The sequence below is a fragment of the Zingiber officinale genome, chromosome 6A (genome assembly GCF_018446385.1).
Source record: "Zingiber officinale cultivar Zhangliang chromosome 6A, Zo_v1.1, whole genome shotgun sequence".
Classification (NCBI taxonomy): domain Eukaryota; kingdom Viridiplantae; phylum Streptophyta; class Magnoliopsida; order Zingiberales; family Zingiberaceae; genus Zingiber; species Zingiber officinale.
In genome coordinates this window covers 110,769,770-110,782,050 of record NC_055997.1, presented here as the reverse complement: position 1 = coordinate 110,782,050, position 12,281 = coordinate 110,769,770, and the positions used below count along the sequence as shown (strand labels likewise).

Here is a 12,281-nt window from a genome sequence, read left to right as displayed (position 1 = left end):
ACTTTGGGGAATATTTTGAAAAAGAAGGTAAAAGAACATGAAGTAAAATGGACATTTACAGTAAACTTGGATCCCAGATATCTATGTAACCTGTCAGAAGACCTATGCATTTGATTCGTAGTTCTTCTAGACCATGAATTGTAAGTAGAGAAACTAGAACTAAGATAAGAAAATCATAATATATCCTTCTAATGCTTGTGAAGAACATTAATCATTAATTTACTTTGAAGAAGAACTGTATCTTAATTGAACTCAAAGAGAATGGAAAAGAAAGTCAAAAAAAAAAAAAAAACTCTCTTGTTACCCTTTTTCTCCTCGGATTCCAGTTCAGACTCGTAACTCTCCCTTTCTTTCTTTCTCTATTGTTCCTCGAGTGCTCCTATTAGCACCTCAGATGGCACTGTCCTGCATCCTTGTTCACTGTCAGAAGTGAATTCATGAAAGCCAACTAGATAAAAGAAGCGATAAGAAATATATTTAAGATCATAAATATTTTCCCACCACGGATCCCTTGTGGCTTCGGTGTTTGCATTATATCAAATATCAATGAGTCATTACCCTATTTTCTCCTTATTCTCTCTCATTATATTTTCTCTCTCATCATATTCTCATCATTTTATCACACACTTTCTCTCTCCTTAATCTCTCCTATCACACTCGCTTTCCTTTTTTTTTTCTCATTACACTTTCTTTCTCATCATACTTTCTCTCTGCTCAATCTCTCACATCACTTTTTTTTTTCTCATCACACTTTCTCTCTCCTCAATCTCTTTTATCACACTTCCTCCTTTTTTCCTCAACACACTTTCTCTTTCATCATACTTTTTCTCTCTTCAATCTCTCTTATCACACTTACTCATTTTTTTCTCAATACACTTTATCTCTCATCATACTTTCTCTCTCCTCAATCTCTCCCATCATATTCACTATTCTCTTTTTCTCTCACCATACTTTCTCTCTCCTCGATCTCTCTCATGACACTCTCTCTCCTCATTTTTTCTCACTATATTTTCTCTCTCTTCATCCTCTCCTATCATACTTTCTCTCACATCATATTTTCTCTCATTATGCTCTCTCCAATCACACTCTCTTTTTTCATTTTCTCTCATCACACGTTCTCTCTCTTCATTCTTTCTTATCACACTTTCTCTCTCATAATAGTTTCTCTCTCATCATTCTCTTTCATCATATTTTTCTCTCACATCTAATTTTTTCTCTTATTTTCCCTTAAGGGTAAAAAAGGAAACTTTGATTTATTCCGATAGAAGATATACAACTAACCAAACATTGCTTTTAAGAATGATATCCATGCTCATACCCATTCTCATTCCATAATACAATGATTTCTATTCCGATTCTTATTCCTAGAAAAGAACCAAACGCCCCCTAAATTTTTCTATGACATTGTTTGACTCGATCGATTCAATTTGAATTTAGAAACTTCACTTTTGAACTTATTTTCGTTGACTAATAATAATTAATAAAATATTATCCCCCTTCGTCCTCTTTATCCTGTTTAATTAATTCCCATTTCCAGATTAATCAAGACTTAATCATAGTTTATCGATTAAATACCTGCTCAGCTTCATTAATACTGAACCCTGCAACCAACCCAATCTCCCCTGTTTCCTCCTCCCCGCCTTCGCAACCACCACCGCCGCGTTCTCCATGGAGGAGTTCGACGGCAGTGCCGCCGCAGGAAGAGATGACGTTCACCTCCTCCACCGAGATGCCCTCGACTCCTTCGACGAGGTCAAGCAACGCGCCTACAGTTTCGACGGCCGCGGCCAATGCTCCATCCGGGGTTGGGACCTCTCCGCCGCGACCTCCACCGCAGGCGACGGCTTCTATTGGTTCCACGTCGAGCTTCCTCGAGGCAACGGAGCTTCCCACTACCACCGCCTCGCGCTGTCGGCGCAATCGTTAATCCACGCGCTCTGCCCGCCGCTCAAGCTCCAGGACATCCTTGCGCTCTCCAGCAACGGGCCTTTCTGCGGCCACGTCGACGGCGCGCTAGTTTTCCGAGTCAACTCCCCCGGCCCCGCTTCCTCCGCCTTCACCCTCCGCCTCGCGGCGCGCGTCACCGAGTCATCCCTCATCACCGTCGCCCTCGGCCGCGTGCCGCGCCTAGGGTTTTCCCCCGCCTCCGCCCGGTCCCTCCTTTCGGAGATCCCAAAGGTGGGGGATCCGGGCGGCAACGAAGATAGCGGGGGCGGCGTGACGATTCCGGCCCACGTCCTTGAGTTCTTGTTGACGATGAACCACTCGGAGGAGGGCGACAACCCGGTGCCCCTGAGCATGTCCAATCTGCTGGTGCACGTCGTTGACACGCATGTGGATCATCTGCAGGACATCGTAGCAGGGCTCGAGAAGGAATTGGACGCCGTCGAGCTGGAATTGGATTCAGGTAAGTAATTAGGAAAACTGCAATTGATTAGCATCTCCTTGATCGATTGATCGGTAGCTATTCGACCTGCAATTAGTGTGTGCTTTCTTGAGATCTCGCAAGTTCTTGTTTGATTGTCTCAGCCGGATTGAAGTACAGGGCTTTAGACGTTGAATGAAAAGAAAAGTCCCCAGAATTTTCACAACTAAGTGAATATTGTGAAAAGTCAACGTTTTGACATCATAAGAATAAATACAATGAACTCTTTGTTTTTTAAGAACTACATTACATATGATCCTGTTCAGAAACAGCGAAGATGATAAGCTGGGGATGTGGATTTGAAGTTGACGTGATAAAGACTCCATGTAACCTTGCAACACAAAAGCGTCAGACTGGGAAGGGATTTCTGGCGTTAACCCTCCGAAGCTCAAGTCAGTCTCCGACGATCTCAAGAAATGGAGAATTGTAGCTAAGAGATGTAGAAAATGAAGTTGCGCATGCCTCTTCATGTAGATGGGTATAGCGTCAGTGTTTGTGCACGCATTCCAAAGCGTAGACACATTTTCCTAGGTGTCTTAGAAAAAGATAAGTAAAAAAGTATCCCTGACATCATTCTTTAAGCAGTCATCCAGTTCTCTGATGTGACAGCCTGAAAGCTTCGAAAGTACGATTGTGACATACCTCGCTGTCAGCGGCACAAACTCTCAAAAGGATATGACAAGATATTTGGTGGGATCATGTGCGGCTACCGGAGTCCGCTCAGCTAGGCTGTCTCCGCTCAACAGTATCCTTAGGGCCTGCGGACCCATCTCTTTCTTTGCTTCCTGGCTCTTGTCGGTTATCCTATTCTGATTGGACACGAAGCTCGGTCGGCGAGACCTCTCAGCTCTCTTTATTATTGGAGGGCAATTTTATCCGGTCGGGGAGAGCCCAAAGTACTTGTCTCTTGAGCTAGTACCATCCGCTTGGCAGTACCTGGTCCGTTCGGCCATACCCGGTCCGCTTGGCCATACCCAGTCATTTCGGCTGACTTGGCTACCCCATTTGGTTTTGTCTTCCACGTCAATAGGTTTTTCTTATTTTGACCCATCTCTAGTGGGAACCCATCATTACTGGATCACAAGTCTCCCCTTCAAGTCTAGTCAAAGGAGGTTGCAAGTCCGATTGACTGGACCATTAGTATGTTCTTGCGCCTCTCTCCTCGATCAGGCGCTCGGTCGCTCAGGGTCTCCCATAGACTTTGTTGACATCCTTACGTAGTTTTATAGTCGTCGTTCGGCTGCTGATGGCGAAGACATTCGGTTTTATAATTGTTGTTTGGCTATTGAGGGCGTAGACATTCGGTTTTATAGCCATTGTTCTGCTGCTGGTGGCGAAGACATTTGGTTTTATAGCCGTCGTTTGGCTGCTGATGGCGAAGATATTCGATTTTATAACCGCCGTTCGGCTGCTGATAGCGAAGACATTCGATTTTATAGCCGTCGTTAGGCTGTTGTTGACATAGACATTTGGTTTCATAGCCGGCGTTCGGTTGCTGATGGTGAAGATATTCGGTTTTATAGCCGTTGTTCGTCTCTGTCGTGTGCGATACTTAGCCAATTTTCTGACTCTTTGTTGAGCTCTGCATCCGACTGCTGTGCTTCCTAATTATCGCTGATGTCATTGTAATTTCTCGAAAATTATTCAAATCTTCATCCATTAATGCAGAGCATGCTCAGCCATGCCCTATAATCATGCTCTGTGCCTCATCATTAATGCCACCAATGACAAAATGTCACGTGTCGCCTCCCCATGCGATGTACGTGATGTGACAGGTAGTTGTTTGGCTTTGATGTGACAACTGCCTTTTTGAATTCGATAATCGTGTTGAACCCATATTTTCCAAGGCCCTTGATCAAACGGCTCAGGGTAGCCGTTCTCCAGGTTTTTAAGCCCGAGACTTTTTCTCTCGCCCACATCGTCTTCCTTGCACTCTCCGTCTTTCTCCTTCTTTGTTCGCCACAGACAGTCTCCACTACTCCCGTAAGTTCCTCCTTTTCCGCTCTCAATCCTTGATTTCTATTCGTGATCCCATGACCCATCCTACTTCTCCTCCTCAAGCAGTTGCTGGCTTGTGGTATACTTCCACAGAATTTGATTTCAACAAGAATGAGATTCTCCAACTGCAAATGACTTACCACATCCCGACGACTACCCAATTGTCATCCCTTCCGCCTATGCACGTCCCCACACTCCGCCAGATGGCTTCCTTCCCTTCTTTAAAGATTAAATTTTGGCCGGCTTGCGTTTCCCGATCCACTCTTTTTTTTTTTTATGTCTGTAGATACTTCCGTATTTCTCTCCATCAATTAGTGGCTAATTCGTTTAGGTTACTGTGCAGTGTGGTAATACTATTCCGTCTATATAGAATTCCACTTGTGCCTCACATTTTTCATTATTTTTACTATTTCAAACTATCCGAGCCGAACACCTTCCTCCTCCAAGCCCGCATGAGCTCTATATTTTTGATAAAATGTCTGCTTCCAGTAAGTACTGGAAGGAGCATTACTTCTTTGTGTCCCCTTCCCAACCAGCCCTCTTTCCTAATCGGTTGGCAAATAGAGCTTCCCAAGCCACCTGCCTTGAGAAAATATCATTGGGAGTCATCCTACCTCCAACTAGCCTCTTGTCTAGTCAATCAGAAATATCACATCCATCAACTGCTGGTGGAGGGTGTTCTGTATAATTTTGGGTTAAGTCCCATCCGAACCCTGTTGCTCGACACTCTAGGTAAACTATCCTCTGCTCTGTCGCGTTAGGAGCTAACTGATTTCATTTTCTTTTTTACAGTTGAAGTCATGTTGAGGGCACAACTGAGCGGCAAGAGCAAACTTATCGACGTAGAGATCAACACCTGAGGCGCCGTCGACCTAGAAAGCTGAGCCCTACTGCCGGTCGAGCAATCGGAAGAGTCGACCGGCGGGAGTCATATGGCGGTAAGCGACGCTGCAACCATGACTGGCGAGCTTCCCTCGAATGGCAATCTATGGCACCGATTGTTGTGCCCTCAGAATTGACCACTTCCAGTGAGTCGTTAATCCAATGCTGCAAAAGGCACCGGTAGGCGGCTTCTTCCCACTCGGCCATTTCTACTCTTCTGCCCACAACTCCTTCAACCTCTCGCCTTCCATCCAAGCGGGGCGAAGCTTCCTCCTCAGTCATTCCTGAGAGAGAGGCTTCTCTTCCTACCTCTCCATCTTCCGATCGGACGCCTTCACTGTCTATGCTGTCGGTCGGGACGATATGTGCGTCGTCGGTCGCCTTCCTGCAGCCTCCGCCAATCAAGACGATCGACCAGATGTCCCTCATTCTCTCCTCCCCTATGCCCAAGTCCAAGGGCTCGTCATCCTCAGAGCCATCAGCCCCAAGCAGCCAGCGAAGCATCAAGGCCATTCTTTACCTACCCACTGATGAGTATCGTCACCCGGAGAGTGTCGAGCCGTGCTCCCCTCGGCACCAAATAACTATTGAGGGTCTGCTTGCCCAAACATGGGCAGATACCCGGGCCAGGGCGGCAACCCTTCCCTCCGGGAAGACGGTCGGCGGCTTCACTCAGAAATCCACGGGGGTAAATTTTTACTAAGTCTTCTCTTTGTATTTCCTGATGGGCACTAATCCTTCTTTGCTTTTACAGTTCTGGGTAGAGAGCTTGACATTATGCCAACAACTGACATTTCTGGAGAACGAGAACCAATAGCTGCGGGCCCCATCCGGCCAACCCCACACGTCGCGGGCACAAGTTGAGCAGCTCACAGCAGAGGTTGCCCAATTGAAGAAGGACTTGGTGCGGAACTTTGAGCAACTATTGGGCTCCGAGCAGGCGTTCACCATGGAGAAGAATAAGAGCCACAAGCAAGCCCTGCAACTTGACTGGCTAACCAAGCAGGCTCATAACTTTGAGTCGAAGATAAATTCCGCCAACGCCAGGAAGTTCTGAGCCATTGAAGACCTTGACATCAACAACAAAGAGGCTCGGGTCTTGGCGCAAAATCTTAAAGATGCGGAAGCCGCTCTAGCAGCCGAGCAGGTCAGCCAAACGACCGAGCAAGCGGAGAGTCAGGTCTAGCTTGAAGCGAAAAATGTCGAGCTGACATCCCTTAAAGCTGATTTGGAGGCATCCAAGTTGGCCTTCGACAAGTATAAAGAGGGGGAACCCAGCCGGTTGGAATCATTCAGAGTAGACGACCTCCGCTCTGACGCATTCAATGGCATGTTTACCGAGTGGACTATCCGCCTGTTTAATTACAGCATTGATGGGACCCTCCAGCAACTTAAGGACGACGACTATTGTAGGATCGAAAAGCGCGAGAGGGGGGGGGGTTGAATAGCGCTCATGGCTAATTTGTTCGTTTTAAAAGAATCGAGTAAATGCAGCGGAATAAGAACAATTAAAGAAAACAATGGCACAAGTAGGTTTTACTTGATTCGGAGTTTGTGATGACTCCTACTCCAAAGCTCACACCCGTTGAGTGTTTACTTTGGGCAATTCACTATCAATCCGAAATATTACAAATTAAAGTACAGTTAATTAAGTGTAGTAAAATTATACCAACAACTAAGAAATCTAGAATTGGAGCTTTAGGTTGTCGGAACAACGTTATGACTTTGCCGGAATGTCTTTTGAGAAGCACACCGAAGAAGACTTGCAAATTTCTGATTTTTACCTCTGCTCGAACCAGGCTTAAGTAAGCCATTGAGGGTGCCTCCAACCTCTATAGGAGGCGCCTTCAGCGAGGATACTAATCCCGATTTCGTAGCATCGATAAGCTCCGCGGTGTCCGCTACTTATCCACCCGAAGTCGCCTCCAAGCTCCATGAAGGGTGCCCTCCATCCAGCATTTAAGCCGCCTTCTATCTCCTTGGAAGGCGCCTTCACGCCTTGCTGCGCAAGGCTTTCGACCAAGGCACCCGAGGCGCCTCCAAGCTCCATGGAGGGTGCCTCGGGAACTGTTCATCCGAAGCTTTTAAGTCCTTTTCCCTCCCTGTAAGATGCGTTAGTCCAAAATACAAAACATATCCTGTAAAATAGAGTTAGCACAATAAAATATGAAATAATAAGTTATTTTGACAGTCTCCGAACTGTCCGGTTCTGATTTCGGATTTCGCCTCTAGAAACCTTAGGTCGAATCGATGACTACTGTTCCCTCATCGAGGAACGCGTCCTCACCTACTCCTCTCAAGAGTTTTTACCTGTTGCTAGACCGGTCCTCCAAACCGATTGGGCTTTTGCTTCGCATCCGAGTCTTCAGGACTTTTCTGCTAGACGTCCGTTTCCCGACCCGTCCAGTCTTCCACATGGTTCGCGACCACCGGGATTTTCACCTAGAGTATCCGACTCTAGGATTTCGCCCAAAGATTCTCGACTCACCAAGACTTTCCGCCTAGGATTACCACCCCCTAAGGTTTTCCACCTGCTTAACTGCAGCTAGGACTTTTTCCTAAGAACACTTAGAACTTTCCTACAATCTCATTCAAACTTGTCAGACAACAAATAACTTTAACTTTGAACGCTTTACCATTATCAAAACCCAGGTTCGATCATCTGATGCTTCCCACACCATTAACTATCTCTCACCAGATCTGACAAGCAGAATTATAAATAGGGATAAGATCACTGAGTCGTTCCGGATGAGGTCCTTGATTACTTAGCGTAGTTTCTTCTTTAAGTTTTTGGTCAGCTTTCTGTACTCCCCCAACACTTTTGTAAAAATCTCTAAGTATAAGTGAAGGCGTGCTCATTCGACGCTTTTAATGTTCTTTCGATCTTGGTGAGACTGCTCAATGGGGCTTCGGCTTGAGACTGTAACAGTCTCTGGTGGTGTGTCGCCACCCGATGGAACGAGCAGAAGAGCGGCATCCATTGTCGTCTTTCGGTGGATCTTCCTCGCTCGGCCTCCACATGTTGAACTGCATGTGTACGGGGCTCTTGGTGTTGTTGTGTTGCTCCTGCTTGGGGCCCTTTTGGTGGTGGGTTGGATGGGCCATTCGGCATTCCGGGACGACTGTTAACTCGGGGATCGGTTCCTTCCTCTAAGCTGCCTGGGCCTCTTCAATGTTGATGTACTCGATAGTCCGCCCGAGTAGGTGATTGAAGTCTCGTGGGGGCTTTCGGATGAGCGACCGAAAGAACTCGCCCTATAAAAGCCCTTGTGAGAACGAACTTAAAAGGATCTCCAGAGTGGCTGATGGGACCTTCATAGCCACTTGGTTAAATCTTTTAATGTAGGCCCGCAAGGCTTCCTTAGGCCCTTGCTTAACAGCGAACAAGTTGGCATTCGTCTTCTGGTGACGGCGACTGCTAGTGAATTGTTGTAGGAACGTTGATCGGAAAGTCATTGAAACTGCAGATCGACTCGATCGGCAACTGCCTGAACCACCTCTGCGTTGATTCGGACAATGTGGTGAGGAAAACCTGACATTTGACTCTGTCGATATACTGATAGAGCGTGGCCATATTGTCGAACTTGATGAGGTGATCCTCAGGCTCAATCGCCCTCGTGTACTCTATGATTGCTAGCGGTGCGTAATGTCGTGACAGGTGGTCGTCCAGGATCTCCTGAGACAATTGCCTATTTATTCGTTCGGGAGAATCGTCGAACCTTGTGCTTTACCCTTTCGCTTGTCCCGAGCGAGCGCATCCCTTGATGAGGATCCTTGGGCCCTATCCATTGTTCCTCTGAAGGGTTGAAGAACAACGCTCGATGATAGGGGATCGACACATTTGGTGCATCTCCAAATGTGCAAATCGTCTTGTTGTTCGGCAAACGAGAGGTGAGGTTTTCCGCTAGGGCTCTATGGTCGGCTTGTTGGTCGGTCGCCAACGCTGTGAGTTCATTCGCTTGGCAATCGGCTATTGCTGCTCCAATATCTTAGTCGCTCGTGCTTGTATCAACATTTCCAACTCCTTTTGCGTCAACGTTACTGTGGTGAGTCGTCCAGCGTCCTCTATCTTTGCGTTTTGGATTCAGGTAAGATTAACACAAACGATGCCAAATATGATCCTGTCCAGAAACATTGAAGATAACAAGATGGGGATGTGGCTTCGAAGTTGACGTGATGAAGATTCCACATAACCCTGCAACACAAAAGCATCAGTGCCGGGCCGAGAAGGGGTTCCGGGCGTTAGCCCTTCGATGTTCAAGTCAGTCTCCGACGATCTCAAGAAATGGAGAACTATAGCTAAGAAATATAGAGAATGAAGTTGTGCATACCTCTCCATGTAAATGGGAACCCCCTTTCATAGCGTCACTATAGTGTTCGTGCACGCATCCCAAAGCGTAGGCATATTTTCCTATGTGTCCTAGGAAAAGACAAAGTCAAAAAGTATCATTGACACAATTCCTTAAGTAGCCATGCAGTTCTCTGATGTGACAGCCTGGAAGCTTCGAAAGTACGATTGCCTACTGGACATGTCTTGCTGTTAGCGGCACAAATTCCCAAAAGGATATTACAAGATATTTGGTAGGATCATGTGCAGCCGGCCGAAGTCCGCTCGGCTGGGCTGCTCGTCAATATCCTTAGGGTTTGTCGACCCGTCTCTTTCCCTGCTTCCTGGCCCTTGTCGGTTATCCCATTCTAACCAGACGTGAAGCTTGGTCGGTGAGACCGCCTGCTGCTCTAACTCTCTTTGTTATCGGAGGGTAATTTTATCTGGCCGGGGAGAGCCTTGCATACTTGTCTCTTGCTAGTACCATCCACTTTGCAGTAATCGGTCCGCTCGGCCATACCCAGTCCGCTCGGCCATACCCGGTCCACTCGGCCTACCCGGCCTGTTCGGCCGACTTAGCTACCCTGCTTGACTTTGTCTTCCATGTCAGCAGGTTTTCCTTATTTTGACCTATCTCTGGTGGGAACCCCATCATTACCAGATCAACATATATATATACCAATAACATCAAGAGGAAGATAAGCTTACATGCTATGCGATGAACTCATTCCTATTTGTTTTGATTTTGTTCTAATTGTGTAACTCTCACTTGTGTAGTTGCATAAGAAATTTTCATTTCATAGCAAGTAAAAAGGGCAATGGGATTTGTTCTCTCTTGATGTGTTCCATCTCAATTGCTTATCTTTACATGTTTTTATGAGTAATCAGTGGGCTATTCCTGAAGGTGGCTCCTTGTTGAAGAAACAAATGTTGGACGACCGGAGATTCCCCAAAGTGCATCTCGACTTGCAACGTCTTCTACAGGTGTTTTCCTTGTGTTGATAAGGATTCACAGATTTAGAGAAGAATTTTCATATGATGCTTGTTCTTGTTGGTGTTGTAGAAGTCATAGCATATGAAACTTTATTTTGATTTGCGAACAACAGATTCCTTGCTTATACAGTTTAGTCGACATTCCTCAAACTTTAATCTTGATATAATAGTTGTGCTTGTACTTTTGTTTCTACTACACTTTGGCTACTGATTGTTTGTGTGTTTCTTAAGTTTGAGCTTTTGAGTTACTAGTACTACTGCATTTTCAGGCAGTTTCTCACGGTGAGCAAGTTTTCCCTCGCGTAAAAGAGAAATGTGCCACTAAACCTTGGTTCTCTAGTGAAGATGTCATTGCTCTTGAAGAGCTGATCGGTCGCCTTCGCAGGCTAAAGGAGAACTTGGGGTTCATTGTGAATCGTGTTACCGCTGTCCAAGCAGGTCTTGATAGTTGGCAGGCTGAGCAAATAAACAAAAGACTATACTACCTTTCGTTCCTCTCGATAATCTTTCTTCCATTGTCTGTATTAACCGGAAGTGAGTTCTGTTCTTCTTTTATACAAAAACTTAGGATTGATATGTCGAAAAGAAAGATATCAAAGCCATAATCCTGCTTTGCATTCACTTGTTTAACAGTATTCGGGATGAATGTAGGAGGTGTTCCATGGACTGCACAAAAGGACCCTCAAATTGATGATGGCTTTCTGAATGTTATGATCCTTTGCATTGCGCTACTAGTTTGTCTACTACTGTGCTTCATGTTTCCAACTCTTTATGCAAGAATGTTAATTTGGAGAAAGAAGCATTCGTTGAAACGGAAATGGTCTTTCAAAGGGAAGTCATATTTACAAGGACATTCTTCAACTGGATACAGTAAAATTTCGACAAACGGAGTGGGGAAGAGCAATTCCTTGCCAGTTTAATTGAGAAGAAAGATCAATGAGGTACCACATCCAATCTTATGTTTGCAAGCAGAAACAATCTGAACTCTGACTCCATGATTTTCCTATCGAGAATTCATGTTTCCGCTTGTCGAAAATGAAAGTACAAAAACTAAGAACCATCTCCTTCCACTTCTTATGTTGACTAATGGATGTTTAAATCTCTTGCAGACTTGCAGTTAAAAACAAAATACAGCAAAGATCATTGGAAGAATATTTATTCGATTTTTTTTCCTGCTAAAGGAATTTCTTGGGGGGGAAATGATCACATTCATAAGCTGTGGATTTGTAAACTGTGGAACCCTTAATTTGATGAAATTTGTGTAACTTAAGATTTGTGTGCAGAATGTCTATATGAGCAAACTAATTGTTGTTCTTTCAATTGTATTCACAGGAACACTGTTCTAAAGTAGTACATGGACATTGATGATCTGCAGTGAAAACAGTTTACCAACAATATTCTCTCTTTGGCTTCAAGAAATTTGTATGATTATAAATTCACTCACCACATCAAATGATGCTGTGCAGTTTGTGGTTGCCATTGATTGAGCTTTTGTCAATGAATGATAAAAATTTTGAGGCGTCATTTTGAAAATATAACATGTGCAACCGAAAGTCGTGTAAATATAAGGGGTGAAATGAAATTTCTCCTTTTTTTTAGTTATTCGAAAGGCGACTAAAATTTATTTATATTTCCATTTGAAATTGTCACCCAATT

General features: G+C 45.1%; 1 protein-coding gene across 2 annotated transcripts; it reads left to right on the top strand.

The window, feature by feature from the left end:
- The first annotated feature begins 1,595 nt into the window (after nucleotides 1-1,595).
- LOC121997421 lies at nucleotides 1,596-11,954 on the top strand. Of its 2 annotated transcripts, none has more exons than XM_042551818.1 (5): nucleotides 1,596-2,407; nucleotides 10,537-10,616; nucleotides 10,895-11,159; nucleotides 11,277-11,566; nucleotides 11,735-11,954. In XM_042551818.1, exons 1-4 carry the CDS (start codon nucleotides 1,669-1,671, stop codon nucleotides 11,543-11,545), a joined length of 1,353 nt encoding a protein of 450 aa, XP_042407752.1. In that variant the 5' UTR covers nucleotides 1,596-1,668; the 3' UTR covers nucleotides 11,546-11,566; nucleotides 11,735-11,954. The 2 variants fall into 2 exon arrangements, with proteins under 2 accessions (XP_042407752.1, XP_042407751.1); XM_042551817.1 differs by having other exon boundaries at nucleotides 11,259-11,566.
- Nucleotides 11,955-12,281: the final 327 nt, after the last annotated feature.

Bases quoted from the DNA above. Each gene is read 5' to 3' on its own strand.
- LOC121997421 (XM_042551817.1), top strand. From the start codon at position 1,669: ATGGAGGAGTTCGACGGCAGTGCCGCCGCAGGAAGAGATGACGTTCAC. The intron at 2,408-10,536 runs GTAAGTAATTAG...CTATTCCTGAAG, and splicing joins CGAGCTGGAATTGGATTCAG to GTGGCTCCTTGTTGAAGAAA. The intron at 11,160-11,258 runs GTGAGTTCTGTT...CTTGTTTAACAG, and splicing joins ATTGTCTGTATTAACCGGAA to TATTCGGGATGAATGTAGGA.